Consider the following 25,878-nt stretch of genomic DNA (forward strand, 5'->3'; position numbering starts at 1 on the left):
TTCTAAGTACATCCAGAAACCATGGTCAGTTCTTAGGTCAAAGACAAAGTCATCAAGTGAGTAATAGACAAGAGGACGTCAGATAGTGATTAAGTAAAGCAGTAAACAAAGCCCTGTGGTCACTGTTTCTGACGTTCTTATCTCAGCCTACGTCTGTGTCTGAGCCCAGGGACAAACGCCAAATTCCTAAGAGTGCCACCAAAAGCTCTCAACATCGCAGTTGTTGGGTAAACTCTCTACTCTCCAAGCTGTTTCTGAGGAGTTTCACATTTTTGATGTGTTCCTGGCATTGTGCACCACACAGTTCCATGTCAGGGCTCATGCTGGTTTCAGTTTTATTCATTCCATGCAGAGAGAGAAGTTTTGTAATGTCTGTAGTAAGGATGGGCAGTTGTGGGCCTAGTAAAGCGCATGTGCGCTCTCTCTCTCTCTCTCTCTCTCTCTCTCTCTCTCTCTCTCTCTCCCTCCCTCCCTCCCTCCCTCCCTCCCTCCCCACTCCCCTAGATAAATTGGAGCCCAGGAAAATCATCTTAGATTTTCATGCGATCATTAAGCACTTTTTCCAGAGAGTCTAGGAGCTGACAGTGGATTCAATTGTTGAGAGAATGAGTAAGAGAAAGCTCAGTATTCTGGGCCAAGCACTGGACTTGTTTTCAGGAAAGTTTGAAGGTTCTCGAAATGGCAGAGCAATGTGACGTTGTATGTGATTGTGTTGACAGCTGGTTACTAGTATTGTTAGTCACAGAGGTGTGGTGCAGGGACAGTAGGCTCTGGCAGAATGTAAGAACACAACAAAGGAGGCCCAATAAGGAAGCTAACAACCTGGGGTGACTGTAAGTCTCCTAGCTTTCTTCAAGAAGACTGCCAGGCATCTTGGATTAAAGCGGAAGGTTTAATACTGCAGCCGTTGGGAACAGTTAGGTCTTCCTAGGTTTAATATAGCAACACTTTGGAAAGGTTAGATCTAGCTAGTCTGCAAAGGAGAAAACTGTGTGGGGCTGACCGTCCAGGTCTGCTGTGGCTCTGGTAGTGATTGGCTTGGCTTTTGTCATGCTGTTACCTCCTTTGAAGGAACCTGAAGCCATGGTTGCTACTTAACACCTAAGCCTTCTCTCCATGAACACTCCATAGAGCACACTCACCGTCCACTATGGCTGCTGTCCCTGCTGGTTGTCCACACTTTACTTTTCTGTAGTCTGACTTGCCCTACCAGGCATTTGAGTCTTAGGTATAAATGTTCTGCCAATATTATTTCTTAGCATGCTTTTCAATCTTACATGTTCATTGGACTCAGGAATTCTGAACTCCATCATTCATGGCACTTGAGTGCCTTCCTGACCCAGTATAAAGGATGCTGTTTAGACCCCTTAGAGTTTAATGCTCAGAAATTCTAAAGTACAGCCAGGAACATAGCTGTTTTTAACATAACTGTGTGCTAAATATTACTAAATGGGCAATTGATTTATTAGTTCAGGTAGAAATGAAAGAAATTTGTTTTTTCCTTTAGCCACATAGTAATAATAGGAATAGCTATGGAAAAAGGATATTCACAAATGCCTATTCATATGAGACACAACCTACAACCAACCAGCCAGCCAACCAACCAGTTGATATACCAAAGTGTACATGGAAAAGTAAAAAGAAAAAAAAGAAAGGAAGGAAGGGGGAAGGAGGAGGAGGAGGGAAGAGAGAGAGAGAGAGAGAGAGAGAGAGAGAGAGAGAGAGAGAGAGAGATACAGACAGACAGACAGACACACTAACTACCAGGTCAACAATATTTCTTACTGGTTAGGGCAGTGTGATCTCTTACTCAGGGTTGTCTTTTTAGCAGTTGCATGGTAAATGGAGGAGTCCAATATCATAAATTTAGGCACACTGATTGTTGTGCTCTCCTGGGTGAGACATCTGGGTGGGACTCCACTGTGTAAAAATTCCTCAATTTACTGTCCTGTACACATGTCTGTGCTAGCCTTCTGGAGCACAGGCCCGGGGATGGTGGAAGGCACCTGAGTGCCTGTTTCCCTCAGCCGTTATGGATCATTGGGTAGTCCCACATGTCTCCATCTTGGTTGGGTTTTGTTTGGTTTGTGGTTATTTCCCACACATCTTGTCAGGAATACTCTAACTTTTGCACAGGGCTCCTCACAAATGTCTTACTTCCATGCTGTGCTCACTCAAACCAAGGCTGCACTAATGCTTCCTACAGTCCTCTGACTAGTCACGTTTTCCTGGAGAATCACAGCTTTGGGTTCTACTGTACACTTCTATCACATTTCTGTGGCTAGCCCTGCCCTACCCATCACTCCACCGTCAGTGTATCCAGGTCAGCCTCTTTTCAGTTCACCACACCACGTGTTCAAGAGGAGGCCACTCCTCCCTGGCAGCTCCTGCACCTCCTGCTTTTGCTGTTCTGGTGTGCATGGCAGGGGTGCACCGGCTGATGGCAGCCCTGTGAGCTTGCTGTCTAGGAGTCGTCATAGATCTCCCCTGGGCTTGTTCACTTTTCATACTTTTCTGCTGTCCTTTTCATTGCTTTTTGTGTTCTGCTTCTCTTCAACTGTTTCTCTCCCAGGAATGAGTTTATCCAACTTTACCCCATTCTTTTCCTTGATGGCTTGATGGCTGATGTAGCTTCTAATCTGCCATCTTTAGAAGAAGCCCTTGTTTCTCTCCAAATTCAACTGGCCCAGGACCAGCCAGGGGAACAGCCTTTCTAAGAACATGTCAAAGCTGTTCATAGCATGTGAGAGCTCCCAGTGGCATCCGGAAGGTCAGAAGGCACTGTGCAGTGTCTACCCACTCTCCAGAGGCGTGGAGCATGCCCATGAGATAATAATAGCAGTGACACGTGTGCCAACACGCGTGCCAACACTGGCCCCAGCCCAGCCTCATCTCGCTGATACAGACTGTTGACGTTAGCAGTATATAAGGGTCACAGATATTCCTTTGGCCTTTAAGACTGTGTCAGAGGTATTTGTTCTGGTCATGAGACTAAAGGGGAGAGGACAGCCCTTCTGTACTAGTAAAACTCCTGTCCTCATGGTGATGGTCAAGGAGAGTCATTTTGTGCATCCCTGAGAACAAGCAATGACAGATACTAAGTTGGGCGGGACAGTTTGAGCTCTTAGCTGTAAGGTGGCTCTGGGTATAGTCAGCATATTATACAGGGGTGTGGTTTTAGAGTGGAAGATAAAAATCAATGTGGGGATGGAGAGCTGGCTGCTGGGTAAGAGCCCTTCCAGAGGTCCTGGGTTCCCAGTACCCACATGGCAGCTCACAGCCATCTACTACTCCAGTCAAAAGAGATTGGGCGTCCTATTCTGGGTTCCATGGGTACCAGGCACCCACGTGAGGCACATACATACATACATACATACATACATACATACATACATACATACATACATCTAAAACAATTTTACAATAAATATCAAACAGCCGAAGTTAATAGGCTCTCTCAAGTAATTCCTATAACACCTTTCCTTTCTTTACCTTTAATGAGGAAGGCAAGGGACTGACAAACTCAGTGAGGTCAGAGTCTGTAATTGGTGATGACACACTGCTCGTGTTCTGCAAAGTGATCAGAACAGAGCAGACAGCTGCTGTCCTTTGAAATCTGCAGGCTGAAAAGTGCATTCAAGCAGGTTCCAAAAAGATTTCAAGCAGGTGTTAATTCTGTGCGGGGCCTTCCTCAGTGATGTTAAAGACTTGCTTCTTAATGGGCAATGGCTGTTTGTGTTCTTATATGGCTTTGAGTTTTTGTTTTTTCCACTCTGGAAGCCTGAGTTATCATGACCATAGCATGGCATATGTTTTTATACAGAGGAAAGTGTTCTACCTCAGGGATAGGAGGAAGTCACCTTAAGAAGTTATTTTCTCACATGAAACTCAAGAAGGATGACCAAAATGCGAATGCTTCACTCCTTCTTTAAAAGGGGAACAAGAATACCCTTGGGAGGAAATAGGGAGGCAAAGTTTAGAACAGAGGCAGAAGGAACACCCATTCAGAGCCTGCCTCACATGTGGCCCATACATATACAGCCACCAAACTAGATAAGATGGATGAAGCTAAGAAGTGCAGGCCGACAGGAACCGGATGTAGATCTCTCCTGAGAGACACAGCCAGGATACAGCAAATACAGAGGCGAATGCCAGCAGCAAACCACTGAACTGAGAACGGGACCCCCGTTGAAGGAATCAGAGAAAGGACTGGAAGAGCTTGAAGGGGCTTGAGACCCCATATGAACAACAATGGCAACCAACCAGAGCTTCCAGGGACTAAGCCACTACCCAAAGACTATACATGGACTGACCCTGGACTCTGACCTCATAGGTAGCAATGAATATCCTAGTAAGAGCACCAGTGGAAGGGGAAGCCCTTGGTCCTGCCAAGACTGAACCCCCAGTGAACTAGACTGTTGGGGGGAGGGCGGTAATGGGGGGAAGGATTGGGAGGGGAACACCCATATAGAAGGGGAGGGGGAAGGGTTAGGAGGATGTTGGCCGGGAAACTGGGAAGGGGAATAACAATTGAAATATAAATAAGAAATACTCAAGTTAATAAAGATGAATTTAAAAAAAAAAGGAATTATTTTCTGTTAGGCATACATCTTAAAGGCTGGCAGCTCAACAAATGCTTGAGGAGTTTAAGTAACTAAGTTATTTACTCCTGGCTAGAAAATAGTAGTTTTACTATTTTTTATCACATGATGGAGAGAGTTGCCAAATTTGCCTTTTTAGTTACAAATTATCTTTTTATGTATTATATATTTTGAAGGTGCAAATTCAGACAGTTATTGGCCTACAGATGTATTATAGCTCTTGTCCCCTTGTGTATTCACAGGTTCCTGACCCACTTACTTTCCTGCCACTTTTTTCTAACAGTCTGCTTGCTGCTGCTTCCACCAGAGTCCGGGCTCTGACTTTCATCTTCTCTTTCCCAGCTGCCCTGGACTTAGTGCCACTGTCCATCTGAGCCAGCCGTGAGGCTCTCAGACATTGCTACACACCTCACATCTGGGTCAGCAGTGTGTTCCAGAGCAGTGTTCAAATTCATTCTTGTTTTTCCTCACAGCGAAGTATGTTGTACTCTGATGGGAGAGATACTCTAATGTAGGGATCCCAGAATTCTCTGTTTCACCCCAGGATAGCTTCCGAGAGAGCCTCACTCATTCCCTGTTACCAAGTTACTTGCTAGAGTTAAAGATTTGTTAAGGATAGTGTTTTGAATGAAGAATCGTTCTGTTTTACTAGGTAATATTAATGAAGAATTATTCTAGATAATTATTCAACCCAATTCTAGATAGCCACCTAAATTTGTTTAGTTTTATCATGTAGTTAAAATTATTTAGAAGGGTTTACAACTCAAGGTTTATGAATCAAAATTTTTTCTCTTTTATCGGATATTTTATTTATTTACATTTTAAATGTTATCCCCTTTCCTGGTTTCCCCTCTGGAAACCCCCTATCCCATTCTCCCTCCCCCTGCTTCTGTGAAGGTGCTCCCCCACCCACCCACGCACTCCTGCCTCCCAGCCCTGGCATTTCTCTATACTGGGGCATCGAGCCTTCCCAGGGCCGAGGGCCTCTCCTCCCATTGATGCCCAAGAAGGCCATCCTTTGCTTCATATGTGGCTGGAGCCATAGGTCCATCCATGTGTACTCTTTGGTTGGTGGTTTAGTCCCTGGGAGCTCTGGGGGGTCTGGTTGGTTGATATTGTTTTTCTTGCTTTATCTTATACTAGCTAAACTATTTCTTCATTAAAATGGATGTAATTTATTAGACATCTAATAAAATCAAAACATGATTTTATAAGAAAAGAGGAAAATATAAAAATAATATCTAATGATTATAAGATTGTCTCAAGAAATTCAGGAAATACTGAGAGCATAAAGAAAGAAAAGTAAGGTGCTTGGAGAGGGCTCAGTGGTCAAGAGCACTGGCTGCTCTTCCAGGGAACTCAAGTCCAGTTCTCAGCAGCCACATAGAGGTTCTCAACTCCAGTTCCAGGGGATTAGATGGCCTCTTCTGGCCTCCATGAACACCAGGTATGCGTGTGGTGCACAAACATGAATCCATTTATGTGTAAAATAAATAGTGAAAATTAAGGTCTTTAATAATCTTTTGGGCTGGAGAGATGGCTCAGTGGTCAAGAGCATTGACTGCTCTTCCAGAGGTCCTGAGTTCAAATCCCAGCAATCATATGGTGGCTCACAACCATCTGTAATGGAACCTGATGCCCATTTCTGGTATGTCTGAAGACAGCTACAGTGTACTTATATATAGTAAGCAAATAAATCTTAAAAAAATATAAAACATTAATCTCTTATACATTGCGTTCAGTGGTAGAGTTTGTGGATTGCCCTTTCTCACAGAGAGAGTGCCACATGGTTTAAAATTCTCTGAAACATGTTTCTCTTCCTGTTTCCAGGGCTGTTCTTGGTCAGTTATATTCGTGGATCTCGATGCTCACAACCGCAACAGGCAGACATTGTGTTCACTGTTACCCAGAGAATCACGCTCTCATGTGAGATGATGTTCCAGCAACCTGAAACAGTTTCTCAGTGACCCACTCTTCCAGACAGCACACGGCAGTGTGGAGTTCTTGCAGACTATGAAGACGTGATATAGACGTGTCTTTGTCCTCTAGCCTCTGAGATTGAAGCAGGAAGTAAACAGCCGTAGGCAAAGCTGTCCAGTCCTTTAAGCCTTTTGTCAGACAACAGAAAAATAGATATTATTTCTCTTTTGGAGAAATTAGTGAAAGTAGCCTAAACAAAGGGAATACTGTTTTTAAAATGAGTGCTTAGAAAAATCCATTTCCTCTTGGCACAGAAGCGGAGCACACCTGACTCCTTTCCTTTGTCTGATTTCCTTCTGTGGATTTACTATTCCTTACTGCACTTTTCCCAGGAACTGTTTATGGTTTTATCCTCCAAAAACTCCCCCAAATAGAATGCTTAGCTCTTCTGCATGAGTAATCCCAGATTGTGGTGACTGCAAACCAATGGGGAAGCATTCTCTGTTTGTCTTAAGTGATGTTCCATCCATTTGGTCTACTACTTAAATGTTTGGCCATATACTGACATAGGTTTCCACGTATTTTAGTGAATATGACTTTTTGTTTTAAGAACTAGAATAATGTTTTTCTATGAACAAGCCTGTTTCCAATCAATAAACAGATTTCTATAGTATCAATTCTAATTGCTTCTGCAATACAAATTCCAATGGGTACTAATTACTCAGTTAGCTATGGGGCCTTTTGTTTTCTCCTTTTCATTATTGTGGGCAAATTGCTCTGTTAACTAAGTCGTGGCAGCAAGTATTAATTTTTTACATTCTGTTTAGCTATAATTTTAAGTTCTAGCCTGATATTAAAGTTTGAAAATTCCATTAATTTTAATGAGTAAAGCGTTGCCTGTTTTTCAAGTTTACACGCCACACCGTAGGACCATCTGTCTTGCGATCCTTGTCTGCTGATAAGCTTCCTTTCTCTAATGTGACGTGAACTGTTTGGGCTGTGGTGGTTGTGTCACTGCAGACATTCAGTCTTGTTCTCATGACGACCCCAGAACACAGATGCTGCCCTGCTCCCGTGCATCACCTACCCCGCCTTTGCCCTGGACGATGAAGCTCTGTTCAGCCAGACACTCGATAAAGTGATAAGAAAATTAAAAGGGAAATATGGATTTAAGCGTTTCTTGCGAGATGGGTACAGAACGCCCCTGGAAGACCCCAACAGACGCTACTACAAACCAGCGGAGATTAAGGTACTGAGCGTTCGTCTGCGCAGAGAGCACGTGCAGGCGTTGGCCCAGGAGAGGAGGCTGACCTGACTTCACATCCTGCCCCACGTGCCCGTGTTAATATAGTTCCTGTACCATAAGCTTTTTCTGGAGATTGACTGCTATTATGTATCAATGTTTAGGACTGTGCTTGATAGACAGTAACTGATCAATAAGTATTAACTCTTCTTACCACAGTTGCCACGTAGATTTATTGGTTAAACAGTATTTTTAGCATTTTTAGCCTTTTGCCTGTTTCTCTGACATTGCTTTGTTTCTATTTGTCATCTGTGTTTATGGTTTTAAGCAAATGACTCCATAAAAACCAATATCCTGAGCTGCAGATAGTGGTTCCTGCATTTAAGGTCAGCACTTAGGCGCAGGGGGCAGAGGCACGCCGAACTCTGTGAGTTTGAAGTCAACCTGGTCTATAGTGAGTTCCAGGCCAGCTAGAGCTGTAACAGGGAGACTCTACCGCAAAGCAAAAATACCTGGTGGTCCTTCCCCCACTCCTTCACCTGCCAAGGAATGCTAGAGCAAGCCACAGACTGAACTCATGCCATCTAAACTCTTGTATGTCCTTGTCGGTCAGTGCCTGTCACTGTTCTCCTTTCTTGTCATTTCTGCTGTGTGATTCTGTGGGAACTTCCCTTACAAACAACCTTGGACACAGCTTCTCAGCTCTGTTCCTGCTAGGAACCTTTTGTTTCTGTGTGATGGCCTCCACTGCACCTTTCCCTTTTAGTGATACTTATCCCAGTGTCTTAGCTCATGGAACATGCTGCCTCTCTTTCTCGAGGTATTCCACATGGAGAAATCTAAGGATGTAAATATGCACATGTATATCTCTGTGTGTATGTAGCTCCTCTGTTTTTACTCGTTCTTTTGGGAATCCCACTAAGCATTTGCTTCTCTGATAGGACACCAGTCTCTGTTCTTCTACCCTCCCTCCCTCCCTTTTGCTTCCCCCAACCTATTTTTTCCCTTTGTCATAAACACATTAGTGCCCATTACTAAAGAGCTAATAAAACCCTCCTCACTCTTTGGTCCTGTTCAGCGCCTGTCTTCTGTCTGCAGCCGTGACCCTGAACAGCATGTCTGTGTTTGTGTGTAAACTGAGCGTAGTGCTTACTTTTCGTGTCTGGCTCGTAGCCCAGGGATGCAGTCCACCAAGGCAGGGAGGGTGTCTTTATGGGGGGCTGACATCTCTCACAGCATGAACTGTGTATCTCGTGGGCAGTCAGCTGGAAGCCAGAGCCGACCTCGAGTGCCTTGCTCTGTCAGCTGCCAGCCCAGCCTTACCTCAAAAAGTTCTCACAGGCTTTCAAAATAGCAGCACTGACAGGGAACACCTTATTCACCTCCTGCAGACTCTGGGCTGGTTTCAGGCAGTTTCAGTGGCTGAGTTAGAGTGAATGCTTTGCTCACTATATTTTATTGAATCTCTTGGTGTCTGTATCTATTAACTATGTTCTCTTTTTGGAGTATTCTGTTTCTGGTGGCCACATTTCCCCCTCCATCTCTACTCTCTGTCAGTCTCCATCTCCTTCTACTTCTGTGATCCATCCTCACTGTGCTGCTTCCTACCAAGCTCTGACAGCTATTGTAGCTAGTAATGAACTCTCTCCCAGATGCATAGTGTGCCTTAAAGTGTTCTCCCTATGTGTGCCCCTGCTGCTAGACATGTGTTGTCAGTTCAGTCTGCCTGAATCTAGCTCCTCCTCTGCCCATCTCCTTACCACCTAACACCTCTTCTTGAAATTAAACATTTTACGTGTGTGTGAGTGTGTGTGTGTGAGTGTGTGTGTGTGTGTGTGTGTGTGTGTGAATGTATGTGTATGTGAGTATGTGTGTTATGTGTGTGAATGTGTGTATATATGAGTGTGTGAGTGAGTGTGAGTGTGAGTGAGTGTGTGTGAGTGTGTGTATGTGAGTGTGAGTGTGTGTGAGTGTGTGTGAGTGTGTGTGTGTGTGTGTGTATGTGTGTGTGTGTGTGTGTGTGAGTGTGTGTGTGAGTGTGTGTGTGTGTGTGTGTGTGTGTGTGAGTGTGTGAGTGTGTGTGAGTGGTGTGTGTGTATGTGAGTGTGTGTGTGGTGTGTGTGTGTGTGTGTGTGTGTGTGTGTGTGTGTGTGTGTGTGTGTGTGTGTGTGAGTGTGTGTGTGAGTGAGTGTGTGTGAGTGTGTGTGTGTGTGTGTGAGTGTGTGTGTGTGTGTGTGTGTATGTGACTGTGTGTGAGTGTGTGTGTATGTGAGTGTGTGAGTGTATGTGTGTGTGTGTGTGTGTGTATGTGTGTGTGTGTGAGTGTGTGTGTGAGTGTGTGTGTGTGTGAGTGAGTGTGTGTGTGTGTGTGAGTGTGTGTGTGTGTGAGTGTGTGTGTGGTATGCATGTGCACACACATGCCCATTTTTATGAGTGTGCCATGGTGAGCATATGGAGATCAGAGGACAGTCTCCTGTGAATTAGTTCTCTCCTTCCACCATGTGGATCCCAGGGGTGGAATTAGGTCCTCACGCTTAACAGCAAGTGTCAATCTCTCTCATAGAACCATCTTGCCAGCCCCAGCCACTTAACCACTTATTATTCACAAAACGTGACTGACTTATCCCCTTTAGAAATCCAACACCCCCCCCCGCACTCTTCTGCATTATTCCTTGGCTTAACCTAGAAGTTGATAACATGGGACAATGTTGTCACCCACCTTGACACTGGACAGGATTATCTCTTGAGTTGCCATCAGGTTAGTGGAGGCTGGGTATGGTACAACATAGCCTATGTTGTACATGAGTTACATTGCCCAAATTGAGACACTGAGGTTTGGCGTCATTTTTCCTCTTTGAATTGTTCTTTTGGCTTTGAGTTGATTTCCTTATTTCTTGCTCCATGTCTCCTAAGTTCTGCCAACTGCCCAGCCTGGGAATCAGCATAAGAAAGACGCTGACCCTTCTCAGTGTCCTCTGGTTCACTGGCCTCCTGCTCCCGTGTGTGCACTCTAGAGTTAGTGAATTGTGGTGGCTTCTCTAACGTGCTGCATCTCCCGTGAGACTGTCATATCCACTCTTTGTCCCATGTGTCACTGTAGCTGCTTTCTCGGCATATGACCCTTCCCTGATGCTCAAGACAGAATCAGATATTTTTTCTTAATCTGTGTTCCCGGTGTGCTGTGAATGGACAGTGTAGACTGTGCAGTGGTTATTTATAAATTTCCTAGCCTCCCCACTGAGCTGTGAGCCTCTTGGGGCAAAATGTCTAACATTTGTCTCCAGTATTCTGTCTGGCTCAGTGTTTCTCAACTTGTGGGTCATGATCCCTTTGGGGTCCACATTATCAAATATTCTGAATATTTACATTACAATTCAGAACAGTCTCAGAGTTACAGTTATGAACAGTGAAATAATTTTAAGGTTGGATGTCACCACACCATGAGGAACTGTGCTGAAGGGCTGCAGCGTTAGGAAGGTGGAGAACCACTGCTCTAGTTAGTACTGGGTGTTAGTGAGGACTTAGCACATACTCATTTAGTGACCGATAGTTACTGAGCTGAATGAATGCGCTTCCGAATAAAAGTTCTGAAAAGTACACAGAGAACAACTGGTCTCAAACTGAATTCACTACTGTGAATAAGTCCCTTGCATGTAACCTAAAATGTAGTTGCTGTGCTTCGTTAAAAGACATCTTAATGTTTCACTTTCTCTTTTAGCTGTTTGATGGCATCGAATGTGAATTCCCCATATTCTTCCTTTACCTGATGATCGATGGTAAGTGAACGTCTTCCTAAAATTTAAGATGCAGAATTCGAGTGGCTTGAAGAATAGCCGAGGGTTGGGCAGATGGCTCCGTGGGTAAAGCGCTTGTCACGCAAGCATGGGAACCTGTGTCTGTTGCCAGCACCTGCCTGGAAAGCACTCGGCTGTAATTTCAGTGCCGGGGCAGAAATAGGTGGGTCCTTGAAAGCCACGAGTCAACCAGATGAGTGAGCGCCAGGCTCAGGCCCAGAGAGCCTACCTCACAGTGTCAGAGAGGGATTAAGGAAGACGCCCAGTGTCAATCTCTGGCTTCCACACACATGCACACACATACATATTCATCTGAATGTTCCCTTGAACACAGGCACACACAAACACACTAAATAAAAACAATGAAGACAGCTGAAATGAATGGTTCCACTCATCTAGCAATAAATTAGAACTTCAGTGATGGCAACAACTCTATTTTTATGTTGTTTTGCTTTTTGAGTGAATGTCAGATCTTTATAGCATTCTTAAAACTGTGTGTATGTGCGTATGATGTATGTGTAGTGTTTTTTTTTTTTAAAAAAAAAGATTTATTTATTATATATAAGTACACTGTAGCTGTCTTCAGACACAGAAGAGGGCATCAGATCCCATTACAGATGGCTGTGAGCCACCATGTGGTTGCTGGGATTTGAACTCAGGACCTCTGGAAGAGCAGTCAGTGCTCTTAACCACTGAGCCATCTCTCCAGCCCGTATGTGTAGTGTTTATGACATGCATGAATTCTTGTAAGAACGGGGGCACGCATGCCACAGCCTAGGCTGGGGAGTCAGAGGACAGCCTTCCGAATGCTTAAAGAACGTTTTAAACCACCTAGAAGGTCATTCATCGTGATGCTGGTATCTTGCTCATACACAAAGAAAGGCTTGTCTTAGAAGTCATGATTCTGTGCTATGATATTGAATATCTGTGCCACTTATGCTTAAGTATAGTGAAATTTCAATTAATTCAAGGTTTAATTCTAAGTGCTAGCATGACTTTCGAAAATCAGTTGCTATATAAATGTCATAGATGTTTGCATTTCTCTTTAGTTTTCTGTTTTCATTTACATAAACCTTGGCACAATGATTTTTAAAGGGCTTAGGAGTTTTTAATAAGGGGAAATCTTTGTCTGATTATTAAATGCAGCCGGTGTTGGGGTTTGTATTTTATGTTTTAGGTGTTTTTAGAGGCAATCTTGAACAAGTCAAGGAATATCAGGACCTGTTGACACCTTTGCTTCACCAGACCACAGAAGGTACAGTTCTTTTATCAAGAATTCTTCCCACCAGTGTTTCCTTGCTCATTTGAAATGTGTGCATGAGCCCTTCATAAGATTCATCTAAATTAGATTGAAATATATGAGACCTCAATTGAAATTAGAATAATCCCTGTTTAGTTTAACAAGTGTGTTTTACAAAAGCAGTTCCTTAGGCACGACAGGGAAGGTCATGACTGTGGGTGTCCCTGACTGTCGTGAGAGTGAGGTGGCTTGCACACGGACAACTGTGATGTTTACAGTATGGTTCCATTACTCTCTGTAGTGTTAGTTCTGTAACACTCCTAGGTTTTAGCCAGGTCATCAAAATTGCATGGCTATGTGAGTGTTTTAGTTTCTATTACTGTAGTGAAACACCATGACCAAAAAGCAAGTTGGGGAGGAAAAGGTTTATTTGATTTACACTTCCGTATTGCTGTCTGGGCAGGAGCTTAAGCTGAGGCCTCGGAGGGGTGTCTCACCTCCCTAGCGTGCTCAGCTCTCTTATGGAATATAAGGCAGCCAGCCCAGGGACAGAACAGTGGACTGGGTCCTTTCCCATCTAACCAAGAAAGTGCTTTACAGTCACATCTTATGGAGGAGGCAGTTTCTAAAGCGAGATTGCCTTCTTTCCACGACTCTAGTTTGGGAGTCTCGTTGACAGAGGACTAGCCACACAGCGACTGAAGCTATGGAAAGGGCTGCCTGAACAGACCTTTCTTAGCTAAGGCAGGAACATGGACTGGGCATCTAGACTCCTCTTCAGAGACACGTCTGGGGCTTTTAGCATTATGTTTTGATGTTTGCCCTTGTACCGAGATGCCACTCTTAGAAGATGGCTTTAATGTTTTAGAAATAGTCAAAGTGCAAGGCACAGCAAGGCCCATAAAAAGGCAAAATGGTATAATACCCAAAGGAATTCAAGGATAGTAGTCTAGATATCTTTGGGATTTGGAAATATTAATAGAATTATAGTCTTGTGAGCTTTGAAAATTGTATGTAAGTTAAATTTTGATGTGCTTGTCAAAACATATACAAAGTCTTATGGACATAATGTATGAACTGTCATTCACAGCACTGGGCCCCATTCCTGTTGCACATGAACTTTGTGGGCGCGCGCGCACGCGTGCGCGCACACACACACACACACACACACACACACACACACACGCACGCACACACGCACATGCACACCTGGTTCCAGAATACCTCAATTTAATACTTCATATTTTGTTTTACCCTTTCAATGCTTGTAAATGTTAAAAGTTCTTTATCTTTATTGATAAAGAATTTTAAATTAAAAATCAGTACTAAATTTTAAAGAGTTATGTTTTCAATATGTCTTATTGAGAAATTTTGCAATAATGAAATACTTGAAATTTTTGGATATATATATATATTTGGAGAGAGAGAGAGAAAGAGAAACACTAAAGTTGTTTGCTGTTAGAGGAGACACACATACATAACTGACTAAAGCCTAACATACTATTGGATTCATTCTAAAGTCAAGAAAGTCTTCTCCATATAGTTTTCCTAACAGTATCTGAGAGGATCAGAGTGTCACACTTTTGTAGCTCACTGGATATGCTCCTTTACAAGCCACCTCTGTCCCTGCTGTCCTGTCCTCAGGGATTCTTCAAGGAGAAATTTGGGGAGAGCACTGCTTTGTTGTAATTTTGTTTTTTTGTTTTGTTTTTACCTCTAGGATATCCTGTTGTACCAAAGTACTATTATGTGCCAGCTGACTTTGTAGAATATGAACAAAGAAACCCTGGTAGTCAGAAGCGGTTTCCTAGTAACTGTGGCCGTGATGGGAAATTGTTTCTTTGGGGACAAGCTCTTTATATCATTGCAAAACTCCTAGGTAAGTGGAGAAGACAGGGAACCTATTTCCTTTCTCTGTTATCAAGTTGTTAGGAATAAATGTATCTCGGGTGATGTTTTCCCTTTGGGTGGAATTGGATTTGGGCAGAACTTCACACCGTTAGTTCTTTGGTGAGTTTCTGGATCGGAAAGGTAACAGTGGTGTCCAACAGTTCCATAAAGTAAAGCACATTGTGACCGTGTGTGACTGTGTCCACCTTTAGCTCGGAGCTTCTAGCAGGAGGCTGTGAAAACTGCAGTTGCTTTCCCTGAGATGAGGCCGTTTCTGACTCCCTCACCCCAGCAGGCACGTGTGAACTTTGCCTCAGTCAGCCATGTGGTCGTCTCTGGAAGGTCTCTTTCTCTCCAGTAAATATACGTTGCTTTCTCTCCTAGTGGCTTAATAAAACTTTATTTACAATTCCTTGAATTTTTTTTAGCTATTTCTACAACTGAATCAGAATACGCATGAGCAAATTTAACAAAGACAAAAGACTTACTTTGCAGCTTTCTATCCCATACTTCTACAAGATGTCTAATATTAATAACATTTTAATCAAAAAGGCTGTCATTGTAGAGTCACAATCCATGTATGACTGATTATGAACTGAGCTAACTAAAAAAACAAAATGTCTCACTGTATAAAATACTATTGTCCTTGTGGTTTTGAGAATTTACATTTAAACGTGTGTTTGTGCTGGAAGAGGGATCATCATTGGCTTGTTTTTATTATCTGTGAGGAGAGAAGACTTCAGAGGCCAGACTCCCAGAGTTCAGCTTGAGGCTTTCGTACACATGACACAAGAGCAGACAAGAAAACGAGGGAAAGAACTCAAACCGATACTCTCTCCGGTTCTCTTCTTTCCAGTGGTTTTCCAAGTCGTGTGCATTGACCCTAATTAACAGCATTAGGAAAGTTTGCTTTCATTAAAGGGAAGGGGTTTTTGCTTTGTTTTGTCTCGGTAAATATTATTTATACAGTTGTTCCTTCCAGGTTTGTAGAAAAGACAGACTGTTAGTGACTAGAATGCTTATGTCTGTCTAATTGGTGTGAATAGGAAGGTTTTTGAGACTGTGTGCTAATTACACACGTTTTAGTCTAGGAGCAGTTACCTGAGGTAGACCAAGAACTGCTTTGCAGCTGTAAGCTTCTTTGTACCTGGAGACTATAAAGGATGTGGGAAATCGTTTCTGTGATTCTGGTTCTGAAAATGGAGTCCTCGAACCTGAGACTTGAAGCCGTAAACCTTTTCTGCCTGGTGTTGAGTAAATATCCAGGTTGGAGTTGCTGCTATTGGAAAGAGTGGTGACCTCACAAAGGCCCTGGGGAAGCTGTTGAACCAGGAAGCAGTATTGGCTGCACTCCCCATGGTCATCCCAAACTGACCTTTAGAAAAGAGGAAGTTAAGAATGCTCTCCAGCTCTCCCTCAGCAGAAAAATCCTGTTCACTCTCACTCCAAATCAACATGCTGAGTGTTTGCAGGTCGTTAGCAGGGCAGCGTTTTCCTGTGGGCAGGAATGTGACAACCATGCTTCCGTCTCTATTCAGTGGCCGGAACACGCTCTGCGCTGCCTTAGAAGACAACTCTTTCTTTCCTGCCTACGTTCTGAAATGTATAGAGAGCACGCAGGGGCACACTTCATGAAGCCATACGCTCATTTTCCTCTGGGAAGAGGAAAAGCTGTGTTGTGCCCCACCATGTTGGCCTAGCTGTATCACCCTGCTGCGTGTGCAGGGCAAGCATTTACAGGCTGGGCTATTTAGCTGCTGCCCTGAATTCTTTATAACCCTCCCAATGTTCATGGATGGTCATAAGATTCTAGATATCATATTTACTAATAAAGTTGTATTTATTCATTAAAGGGACCTCGGTTTCATATCCTCACAATGACATTTTATAGGCAGTTAACTGGAGTTAGTGTTTTTACATGAGAATAATAGCAAAGTGAATCTTTAGAAAGGTGCTGACTTTCGCTAATTCAGGTCAGTTTTTATCCTACTGAAGTCTACTGAAGACACTAGGCTGTGTGTGTGTCCCTAAGTGAGTTTTATGCAACAGAATTATGTGCCTTTTATAGTGATCAAGCAAGATAATATGTTTGCTGTTTTCCGAATTTAGTTTTCTGAAATTGATTCATTTTTTACAATACATCCTTTTTCTTAGAAAATGAACTTTTAAAAAGTGAGAGTTTCTATTTAATAAGTAAATTATAAACGTGTATTTAATCACACGGCACGTTTTAAGGTCTATTTGACTTGTCATCTGTAATGATTTCAGTTCTTGTTTCAATTGGAAACTTTAGCACTAATTGGCTAAGATTGCTATAGAATAGAGAGTACTTTTCAAGGCAGCTAATGAAGTAGTGGGTTTCTGTGAGGCTTTTTCATACTTCCTTAGTTTTAGTCGAGCCTTCTCCTGATATTTTATTTATTCTTTGATAATTCCATACAATATATAATTTATTTTGATCATATTTACTCCCATTACTTTCTCATCTTCCCAGTGGTTGGCATTGGCCAGGGTTCATTTCCTGATGCATAGACAACTTTACAGAGGTTATACAAGTCATGAAAACGCCTGCCCCTTCCTGTGACTATTAATCGCCAATAACCCCATGTGAGTGTGATCTCTCACTCCCGTCCACATGGAAGTGCTGACAGCTCTAACCTCAGCTTGAGCAGGAATTCTGGGTGTCCACAGCTTCCGTGAGTTCCTGAGTGTAATGGCCCTGACATACCCAGATGACATTTATAATACTCCTCACTTCCCCCAGCTCTTTCTGTCCCCTCTTTACATACCCCCTGAGCACTGAGGTGGCAGGTGGAAGAATGGTAAAGATGTCCCCTTTTCTGACTGAGTCACCGATTGTGACTGGTTATAGGTCACTGTTTTAACCACTGCCCACTACAGAAAGCAGCGTTGCTGACTGAGGTTGGAAGCAGCAGTAATCTATGGGTGTACGTATAAACACTAAGGAGGAGGCACTGGCCGAGTGTCCAGTTACCAAGACAACCATAGTAGTAGGTCCTCTCCAGTCACGGTCTCTTTAAATAATAACACAGACAAAACACCGGCTGTCAGAGTTATTGCATTATGAGCATTAGTCCAAGTAGGGGTTTGTTGCTCTTTAGATAGAGTTTCTCTGTGTAGCCATGGCCAGCCTAGAGTTCACTATATAGACTAGGCTAGCCTGGAACGCCAAGATTCTGCCTGCCTCTGCCTCTGGTGCTAGGTTGAAGGCGTGTGCCAACATGTCCAGCTCCAAAGTTAGTTTGTAATCAAAGTTTAGTCTTTAGTCATACCCAGTCACCATCACAAATAGAAGAAGGTTACAGTATCCATTGCCATTGGATACAAGTACATTTCCACATTCTCCTGTCTAACCCCTAGAAAAGCTGAATCCAACGTCTGTTTAAGATGGCTGAAGGTGTGACACAGCCTTGACCAGTTTTTGTGTTTCTATCATGGCTGTTTCCTCCACAAACTGCACATTTCTACCCCCAAACCTCCTTGTCAAGCTGCATTGAGGAACTATTAATTAACTGTTAATGAGGAACTATCCTCGCCCAATAGCTTTTCCTCTTTTGTCTTTAAGAAGTAAGTTTACTGTGTGCTCCTTTCAAGTGTTTTCTACATGGTATCATTTCTTCAAATGTAAATACCTTGGGGCCTCATGACCTCAACCTCTGCTCTAACGTTACTCACAGTTTGGTGTCTGCCGTTCCTCCACCACACAGGTGCTTGAAGGAAGCCCCCAATCATGGGCTCTTGTCCAGGTTTATCACACTAGGTATGAATTCTGTCTTCAAGATCAAGCCTCAGATTAAGTCAGCAAGCTATTTGTTACCCCCAGGATAGCCATGCCCCTGTTTCCCTAGATACAGCTTACCTGGCAGGTTGGTAGTGTAGAACACAGGTAACATTGGGTAAGCTTGGTGACGATTTTTTTCCCCAACCAATCTGGATAGCACCTCCCAGTACTCCCAAATTTGTCAGAAGGGAGAGGTTTTCAGGTCAGTTCCAACTTGTTTTCTCGTTTTTTTTTTTTTTTTTTTTTTTCGGAGCTGGGGACCGAACCCAGAGCCTTGCGCTTGCTAGGCAAGTGCTCTACCACTGAGCTAAATCCCCAACCCCTTGTTTTCTCTGTTAAATGATATGTGTGGTGCCATTTATAATAAGCAGGGTCTTTAGTGACAGTAGTAGGCGTCTTTAGTAATTCCTGGCTCTGGGGGCAGCTGATAGCAATGGCAATGGCCTCTGGGAGCCTCTGGGACTACACTGACCAATTCATAGAACAGGAGTTCTGTTTAATGATTTGTGGCTTATGGTAGCAGGGTTACCCAGGCTCATTACCCATCTGTGTAAAGACTTAATTGGTTTTTATTCGCTGGTTTGGTTTGGCTTAGTTTTTTGAGACAGGATGTCACTTTGTAGCTCTGGCTAGATTGGAATTTGCTATGGAGGCCATTGCTAGCCTTGAACTCATTGAGATCTGCCTGCCTCTGCTTCTCAAATGCTAGTATTAAAGGCATGTGCCACACCCAGTCTTAATTTTTAATTATATTTTTAAACATAGCTTATACAATAGATTGTTTCCATAAAGCTTTTTCATATATTCTTAGTTTGGATTAAGATTCCCTCTTACTGCCATCTGGGCGTAGACCTCTCTATGCCGTGTTCCTCCGTACATTCTTATCACATATGCTCTATTACTTGCCCTTCTGTGGTTTCTTCCCCATCACCCTCCCTTGCACCCTTCTGACTTCCTAGCCTCTACAGACACTGCAGGTTGAGCATACGAACCTGAAGACTCACAGCTAGGGTTTGCCTGTGAGAGGACATCAGTGTTTGTCTTTCTGGGCCTGGGTTACTCAGCGGAATCTCCAGTTCCATCCACTCCCCTGCAAACTTCATTTTCTATAGTTGAATAAAATTTCATATACATACACACACACACACACACACACACACACACACACACACACACACACACCATTTTCACCGTGTGTCCATCAGTTATTCGGCATCGTGGGTGATTGTTTCAGAGCTACTGTGACAGAGCAGCATGAAGTGTGGGTGAGCAGGTGTCTATGCAGTGTGTAGGGTCCTTTGCATGTACGCCCAGGAGTAGCACAGATGCCACATGGTCTTTCTCTCTCGAGGACCCGCACTGATGTCTACAGTAGTCACACCAGTTTACCTTCCCATGAACAGGGTATAGGTCACTCTTCCCACGTCCTTGCTGGTTTCTGTTTTCTTTTTTTTCGGAGCTGGGGACTGAACCCAGGGCCTTGCGCTCGCTAGGCAAGTACTCTACCACTGAGCTAAATCCCCAACCCCGGTTTCTGTTTTCTTAATGGTAGTCATTCTAACTGGGGTATCTGCGAGGCTGCAGTTAACTGAAGTGTACAGCAGGCAGATTGTTGTACTGATGAGTGGTTTTCTTAAAACTAAAACATTTTATTTAATTGCTACTAGGGCTAGAAATTTTTCATTAAAATTATGATTTTCCTTCTATTGATCATTTTGCTAATTTCTGTGACCTTTGAGGTTGGACACTGTAGGACCTTTGAGGTTGTTACTGTAAAAAGCCATTCCTCTCTTGTCCGTTGTTCACTGTAATGCTAATTATTCAGTCATTGACCATTTATATTTTCTTTTTGCTCATCTCTGTTCTTGAGAAAATGTATGCCATTGAACTGGCACCGTAAGGACCTGTACCTTTGTCTCCCGAGTGACAAAAATCACTATTGTGCATGTGTGTGTGTATTGATCCTCTAAGGATATTTGTCACTTTTACCACTGTGGAAATTAATGCAATGACAACCATTAGTGTTTCAATGCATGCTCATGCGACCAGTTTGTTTTGTTTAGTGAGTCATTCGAGGGAGGTTGCACTTTGGGGGTTAAGGCACTGTGCCCAGTACTGGGGACATCGGCATGAAGGAGAAAGTGCACAGCCTGTGGTGTTCAGGATGCACATTGAATGAACTGGAATGTACAGATACACACAGAAGTAGTGCCTGAAGAAATGCAAATAAGTCTCTTAGGGACTTAGCTAACCAGATGATTTAGTTTCTATTTTAGTGGATTAGCATTCAAGTTTCCTAAGGATATAGCTTTTCTTAACTGATCTATCACCATTTACAAATAAAAAAGTAAAAGCACTTCATTTCTATAGGATAGCAGTGAGACATTATAAAGTACTTGTCAGTTGTGGGAAGGTTTTCACCTGGTGATGATATTATATAAGTGGATGGCCCGCTCTTTTAGACGATCAGTATACAAATCACCCCTGCATCATAAGCCAAACTGAAATCAATAAATTCTTAACATGTGAATGTCTGCTGCAGTGAAGCCTGGGTTTGTTGCTTTTGATTTTGAAAACAAATTTTTTTCCTTCTAAATAAAAGTGCATCTGTTATGTTAGCTGTGAACAATTTGCGTAAGTACTTGTGTTCCGTAAAATGAACAGGTTGTTGGAATTAATAGAACCTTAGTGTTTAGCTAATACTTAGACCTTAGTACTCGCCTTTTAGGGTTCTCACCCTTGCAGGTTTTTCTGCTGTTAGGAATATTTTCATATTGTTATCAAGAACTCCCAGGAGTTACTAAAATATCCTTTGGTGATTTTGTTTCTTGGACAACTTTACAGTTGCTTGAGAGTCATCACAAAATAAACTGTAATGGAAAAATATTTCCAAAGCTGCAGAGGATTTTACAGTCATTCCCTCCCTGGTCTGTTTTTCAGAAGTATCCGTTACCTAAAAGCATAGTACCTAAAGCATTGTGGAAAATGAAGAAATAAGAAAGAATCTGTGGCTATAAACACTCTGATAGCAAACTCGGCAGCTGTTGTATATGATCATGGCAGCATTCAGGATGACAGTGAAGTGAGCATGCTCTGTAGGCCGCGTGTAGCACAGGTGTGCCAGTGCGTTTCAGTAGAAGTTAATTTCACTTTTACAGTTAACTAATCCTGTCTAGGTGTGTGGACATAAGTGAGATAATGTGCACATGTAAACATGTAAGATAATGCACACAATTTCCTCTGACCACTGACCTGTTAGCCAGACCTGCCTGTGCTTGGCCATCACTAATCTTGCTGTTGCCTATTCGGAACATCCCGTAAGCTCAGTCACATTTGTGTCCTTTTATGTCTGACTTCCCCCGCTTAGCATATTGTTATTAAGATTTTGAAACCTGTATCAGCACTTTATTTTTTATGGCAGAGAACATCTCTTCCTATAAATACAACCTCATTTAATTGATTGGCTAATAATTTGGATTTTTAAAACCGTCTTGAATTATGACTAATGCTGACATTTTACACACAGCAACGTTTTCATGATGTTGCTCACACAGTGCTATGGTCTGACCCGAGGATAAGCCATCATGTCCCCACCAACCTCTCTGTTGTTTGTTGGGGAGATGGGTTCTCATTATATTAACCCTGGCTAGCCTGGAACTTGCTGTGTAGACCAGGTCAGGTGGGCCTTAAACTCAACAGAGACTTCCCTGCCTCCGTGCTGGATTAAAGGCATGGCCACCAGTCACATCCGCCCTGCTTCAACATGTGGGGTGTTTCCATTTGGAAACTATCGTAAATAATGCTGCTCTCAACTTTCACATGTAAATTGACATTCTCATTTCTATGAGATGGGTATGTAGTAAAGGATTATTTTTAGTCATATGCTTGCTTTGATGCCTTCACATTTTGAGCAACTTTTCTAGATTCCTTCCAACATGGTGGCTTCTGCTTCCCTGCAACAGCGGCCGAGGTCCTTCATGCTCTGCATCCTCACCCAGTTCTGTTGTTAACGGTTTTAAGTGCTGTTACCGGTATTATGGCTATCCTCACAGGTGTGAGTTAGTTCCTCACGTGGGTATTTCTTAACATTCCCAAACTATCAATGTTTCTAAGCAAGTTTTCATATGTTTATTGGTAATTTCTTTGGAGGAACCCAGTTATGTGGGTGCTTTTAAATTGAGTTTTTATCATTGCTGACTTATAAGAACTCATTATATATTCTTGATATAAGTCACTTCAGGAACATAATTACTTTCTGCCATTTTCCGGACTATCATTTCACTTTATTGATAGTGTCCTTTGAAGAACAAAAGGATATAACATTTATGAAATATAAGTCAAAAAAGCTTCTACCAGGCTTACAGTCTAGCGCCTATAGTTTAGTGCTCATGTGTGCCTTTTTATATTGATATATTATAATAATTGATATTTTATTATTAAACTGTCTTTGCATTTGTTTGGTAAATCCGATGTGACCTTGGTATAGAATTCCTTTTGTGTGTTAATTAGTTTGCTAACGTTTTGTTAAGTATTTGTATGTAGCTCTTGGAGGCAGAGGCAGGTGGATCTCTCTCTAATCCAGCCTAGTGTCCAGAGTGAGTTCCAGGTTAGCCAAGCCTACACAGAAAAACTTTTGTTGCTAAAATACAAAAAAAAAAAAAGGAATTTGTGCGTGTATATTCATAGGGATTTTGGGTTTATAGTTTCCTTATAACTTGGCAATTGTGAACTAGAAAATGCTTACCCTTTTATCTGTGCAAAAGTTAGTGAAAGACTGACTTTAATTTCTCTTTACCTGTTGGTTCACATCACCAATGAAACCTTAAACTGGTCGTCTTTGAATATGTGAGTGTGTGTGTATGTACACATGTGTGTGTTTTGTATGTATACATGAAGGAGGATGTGTATGAAGGTATGTGAGTGTTTAAAGTCTCAATCATTTTACTTTTTACAAATGCGCTCAGTTCTCTGCGTGTGCCTCTCGAGCTACTTTCCAGAGTGTGTGTCTTTCCAGGATTTGCTGTCTCACCCAGGCTGCCTGGCTTGTGGTTGTACACTCTGTATTGATCATACATAGGCTGGACATAGTGTTCCCACCTTGATCTTTCCATGTTTTCTCTCGGTTCCTCTTTTTTGCATCTTCAGATCAGTTTAGCCATTCCTCAGTATGTTTTTTTTAGCTTTTTATAAGTCTGGTTTTGATTCAATATTCTCTCTCTCTTTTTTGCTTTTAGTTCATTAATTTCAAGCTTTATCATTTCCATTCTGCTTCTTTTTATTTAATTTTCTCTCACCATCTGAAGATGGGAAGCTAGGGTACTGCTTCCATATTTGACTCTATTTAATAAGTACACAAATGGCAATATTTCCCCAGGAGCAGTGCTCGCTCTACGTCTTCCTCCTCCTCTCTGGGCCTGGGTGGTACTGGGATGGGAACCAGGTACTAGCAGAAGCTCTGTCACCTGGCCTACAAGGACTTTCTGGTTTTCCTTTGATTTTTCCATTTGACCATTGTTATTTATGAGGATGTCACTGAATTTCCTTATATTTGTGAATTTTTGAAATTCCTTTGTTAGGAGCTTCTTGTTTCATTGCATTGTAGTGAAAGGTACAGTTCTTGCTGTTTCAGTCCTTGCATTCATCTTATGTCCTAGCTCAGCTTGTTTCTCAGGGAATGTGCTGAGAGAAAAATGGGTGTTTTTCTCTTGTTGCGTGAAGTGCCCTACTGTTCTCTCTTCTGGCGCACAGCGCTGTGTATGTTTGCTGACAACATCACTTGATTTCTTCTTTTTCAGCTGATGAGTTAATCAGTCCTAAAGACATTGACCCTGTCCATCGCTTTGTCCCACTTCAGAATCAACGTAACGTGAGCATGAGATTCTCTAATCAGGTAAAGAGATGCTTTCATTATTAATTTAGATTTAACCAAAGACATTTAAAAGTTCATTAGAGGAAAATTTTTATTCAAATGTGTTTTTCTTGCTCCTTCTGTGGAAAAGACTTTACTTACGATTAGGTTGTGATAAAGGGCTATTTGTTGATAAGGAAGTAGAAAAGCATCTTCAGGGTCAACACTTCCAGATTTAGGTGAGTTCAGATGTCATGGATGCCATGCAGATGATTTGCAGGAGGACAGATGACATGTTGTGGAAGGGAATAGGAGGTCATGGTTAAGAACCCTGTGCACGACATCCCCGTCTCCTCCTGAGTCTCCCTCTCAGAACTGTATAACTGGAAAGAGTTGTTCTTAGCACATTGTGATATGTTGTGGGAGGGAATGGTTATTAGATTCTTATGTTTACTAGCTATGGATTTAGACTGTGTTGTGTCAACACACTCTGAAGTGTTTGCAGTATCAGCAAGATTGATGTTGACTTGAGCAAACCCTCAACTATTAAATGATACCAGTAATGAGGACTGTTAAAATGAAAATGTTGTCGATTGTGGAACCTGCCTGAGGAGAAAGGAAATGAGCCTGCGTGTGCCTGGGTTTCCAAGCAGTTAGACTGCATTTAATACAAGTGGCATCAGCACTTGCGGTTGATGTGCTTGCAGAGCTAAACATTTCCTTCATCTTAAAAAATGCACACACATAATGAATGAATGAATATTAAATTTTTAAAAAGGACAAAAACGTGTTAATCTGAGATAAGAAATTTTTGCTGGCCTATCAGCCTCCATGAGATAAGGACATGGCCTTTCTCTTAGGGCAGTGTATTATGCCAATGTGTACCTGTACCAATGTGTGGTGATCGGGTTTAGTGAGCAGTGTAAAATGAGGAGTCTATCAACTCTATTACCCCACGCCAGGACTCAGCTGTGTCTGACTGTATGCACGTTCAGCCCGTCATTTACACAGTAGTTTAAGTGCTTCACCTTGTTCTCTAGGGTCCTAGAGGATATATGAAGCCTTTTCTTAGGCTGAGGTATAGGAGCAGAAGAAAGAGCTACAAAGTATGCCATAGCCATATAGCTAGCAAAATTTGTCATTTTTTTCCTGCTTGACATACGCGAGTCAAGTTGTAGGCTATCTGTGATTCATCAGACACACAGCTCTTTCTCTCCTACTCAAAAGAAAGTTTCTTTGGAACAGTAAGAGTAAACTATAGAGAGAGCCTACTGCTAACTGTTCCCCTCAGAATTATCTTCTGATGTTGCTAGAGGGCTATGGATGGCAAGCCTTCTATAGAAGCATCCCTTCTCAGCTAAGAGAAGTGCTGTAGGCGGAAGACTGTTCCTCTCCAGCAGTGTGAACAGGGTATGTCCTAAACAGAGAGCCGAGAGGGAGGATGAGGATCCCAACAGAAAACTGCTGGGAACTGGGATTCCCCACAGCCTGGCTGTAAATAAGGTCCTCTTGATATGTTCTCAGCCATATTAAACGTGCT

At 42.5% G+C, this 25,878-nt stretch overlaps 1 protein-coding gene across 5 annotated transcripts in view; it reads left to right on the forward strand.

Annotated features, from left to right (window-relative positions):
- Phkb (phosphorylase kinase regulatory subunit beta) overlaps nt 1-25,878 on the forward strand; it is a 175,650-nt gene that overhangs the window by 83,348 nt on the left and 66,424 nt on the right. For all 5 annotated transcript variants that reach the window (XM_032887767.1, XM_032887766.1, XM_032887768.1 and 2 more), the window contains 6 exons: nt 6,432-6,527; nt 7,573-7,770; nt 11,483-11,540; nt 12,736-12,813; nt 14,519-14,677; nt 24,286-24,380. In XM_032887767.1, the coding sequence (XP_032743658.1) occupies nt 6,432-6,527; nt 7,573-7,770; nt 11,483-11,540; nt 12,736-12,813; nt 14,519-14,677; nt 24,286-24,380 (684 nt within the window). The remainder of the gene's footprint in view (nt 1-6,431; nt 6,528-7,572; nt 7,771-11,482; nt 11,541-12,735; nt 12,814-14,518; nt 14,678-24,285; nt 24,381-25,878) is intronic.

This window comes from Rattus rattus, chromosome 17 (assembly GCF_011064425.1).
Source record: "Rattus rattus isolate New Zealand chromosome 17, Rrattus_CSIRO_v1, whole genome shotgun sequence".
NCBI classification, from domain to species: Eukaryota; Metazoa; Chordata; class Mammalia; order Rodentia; family Muridae; genus Rattus; species Rattus rattus.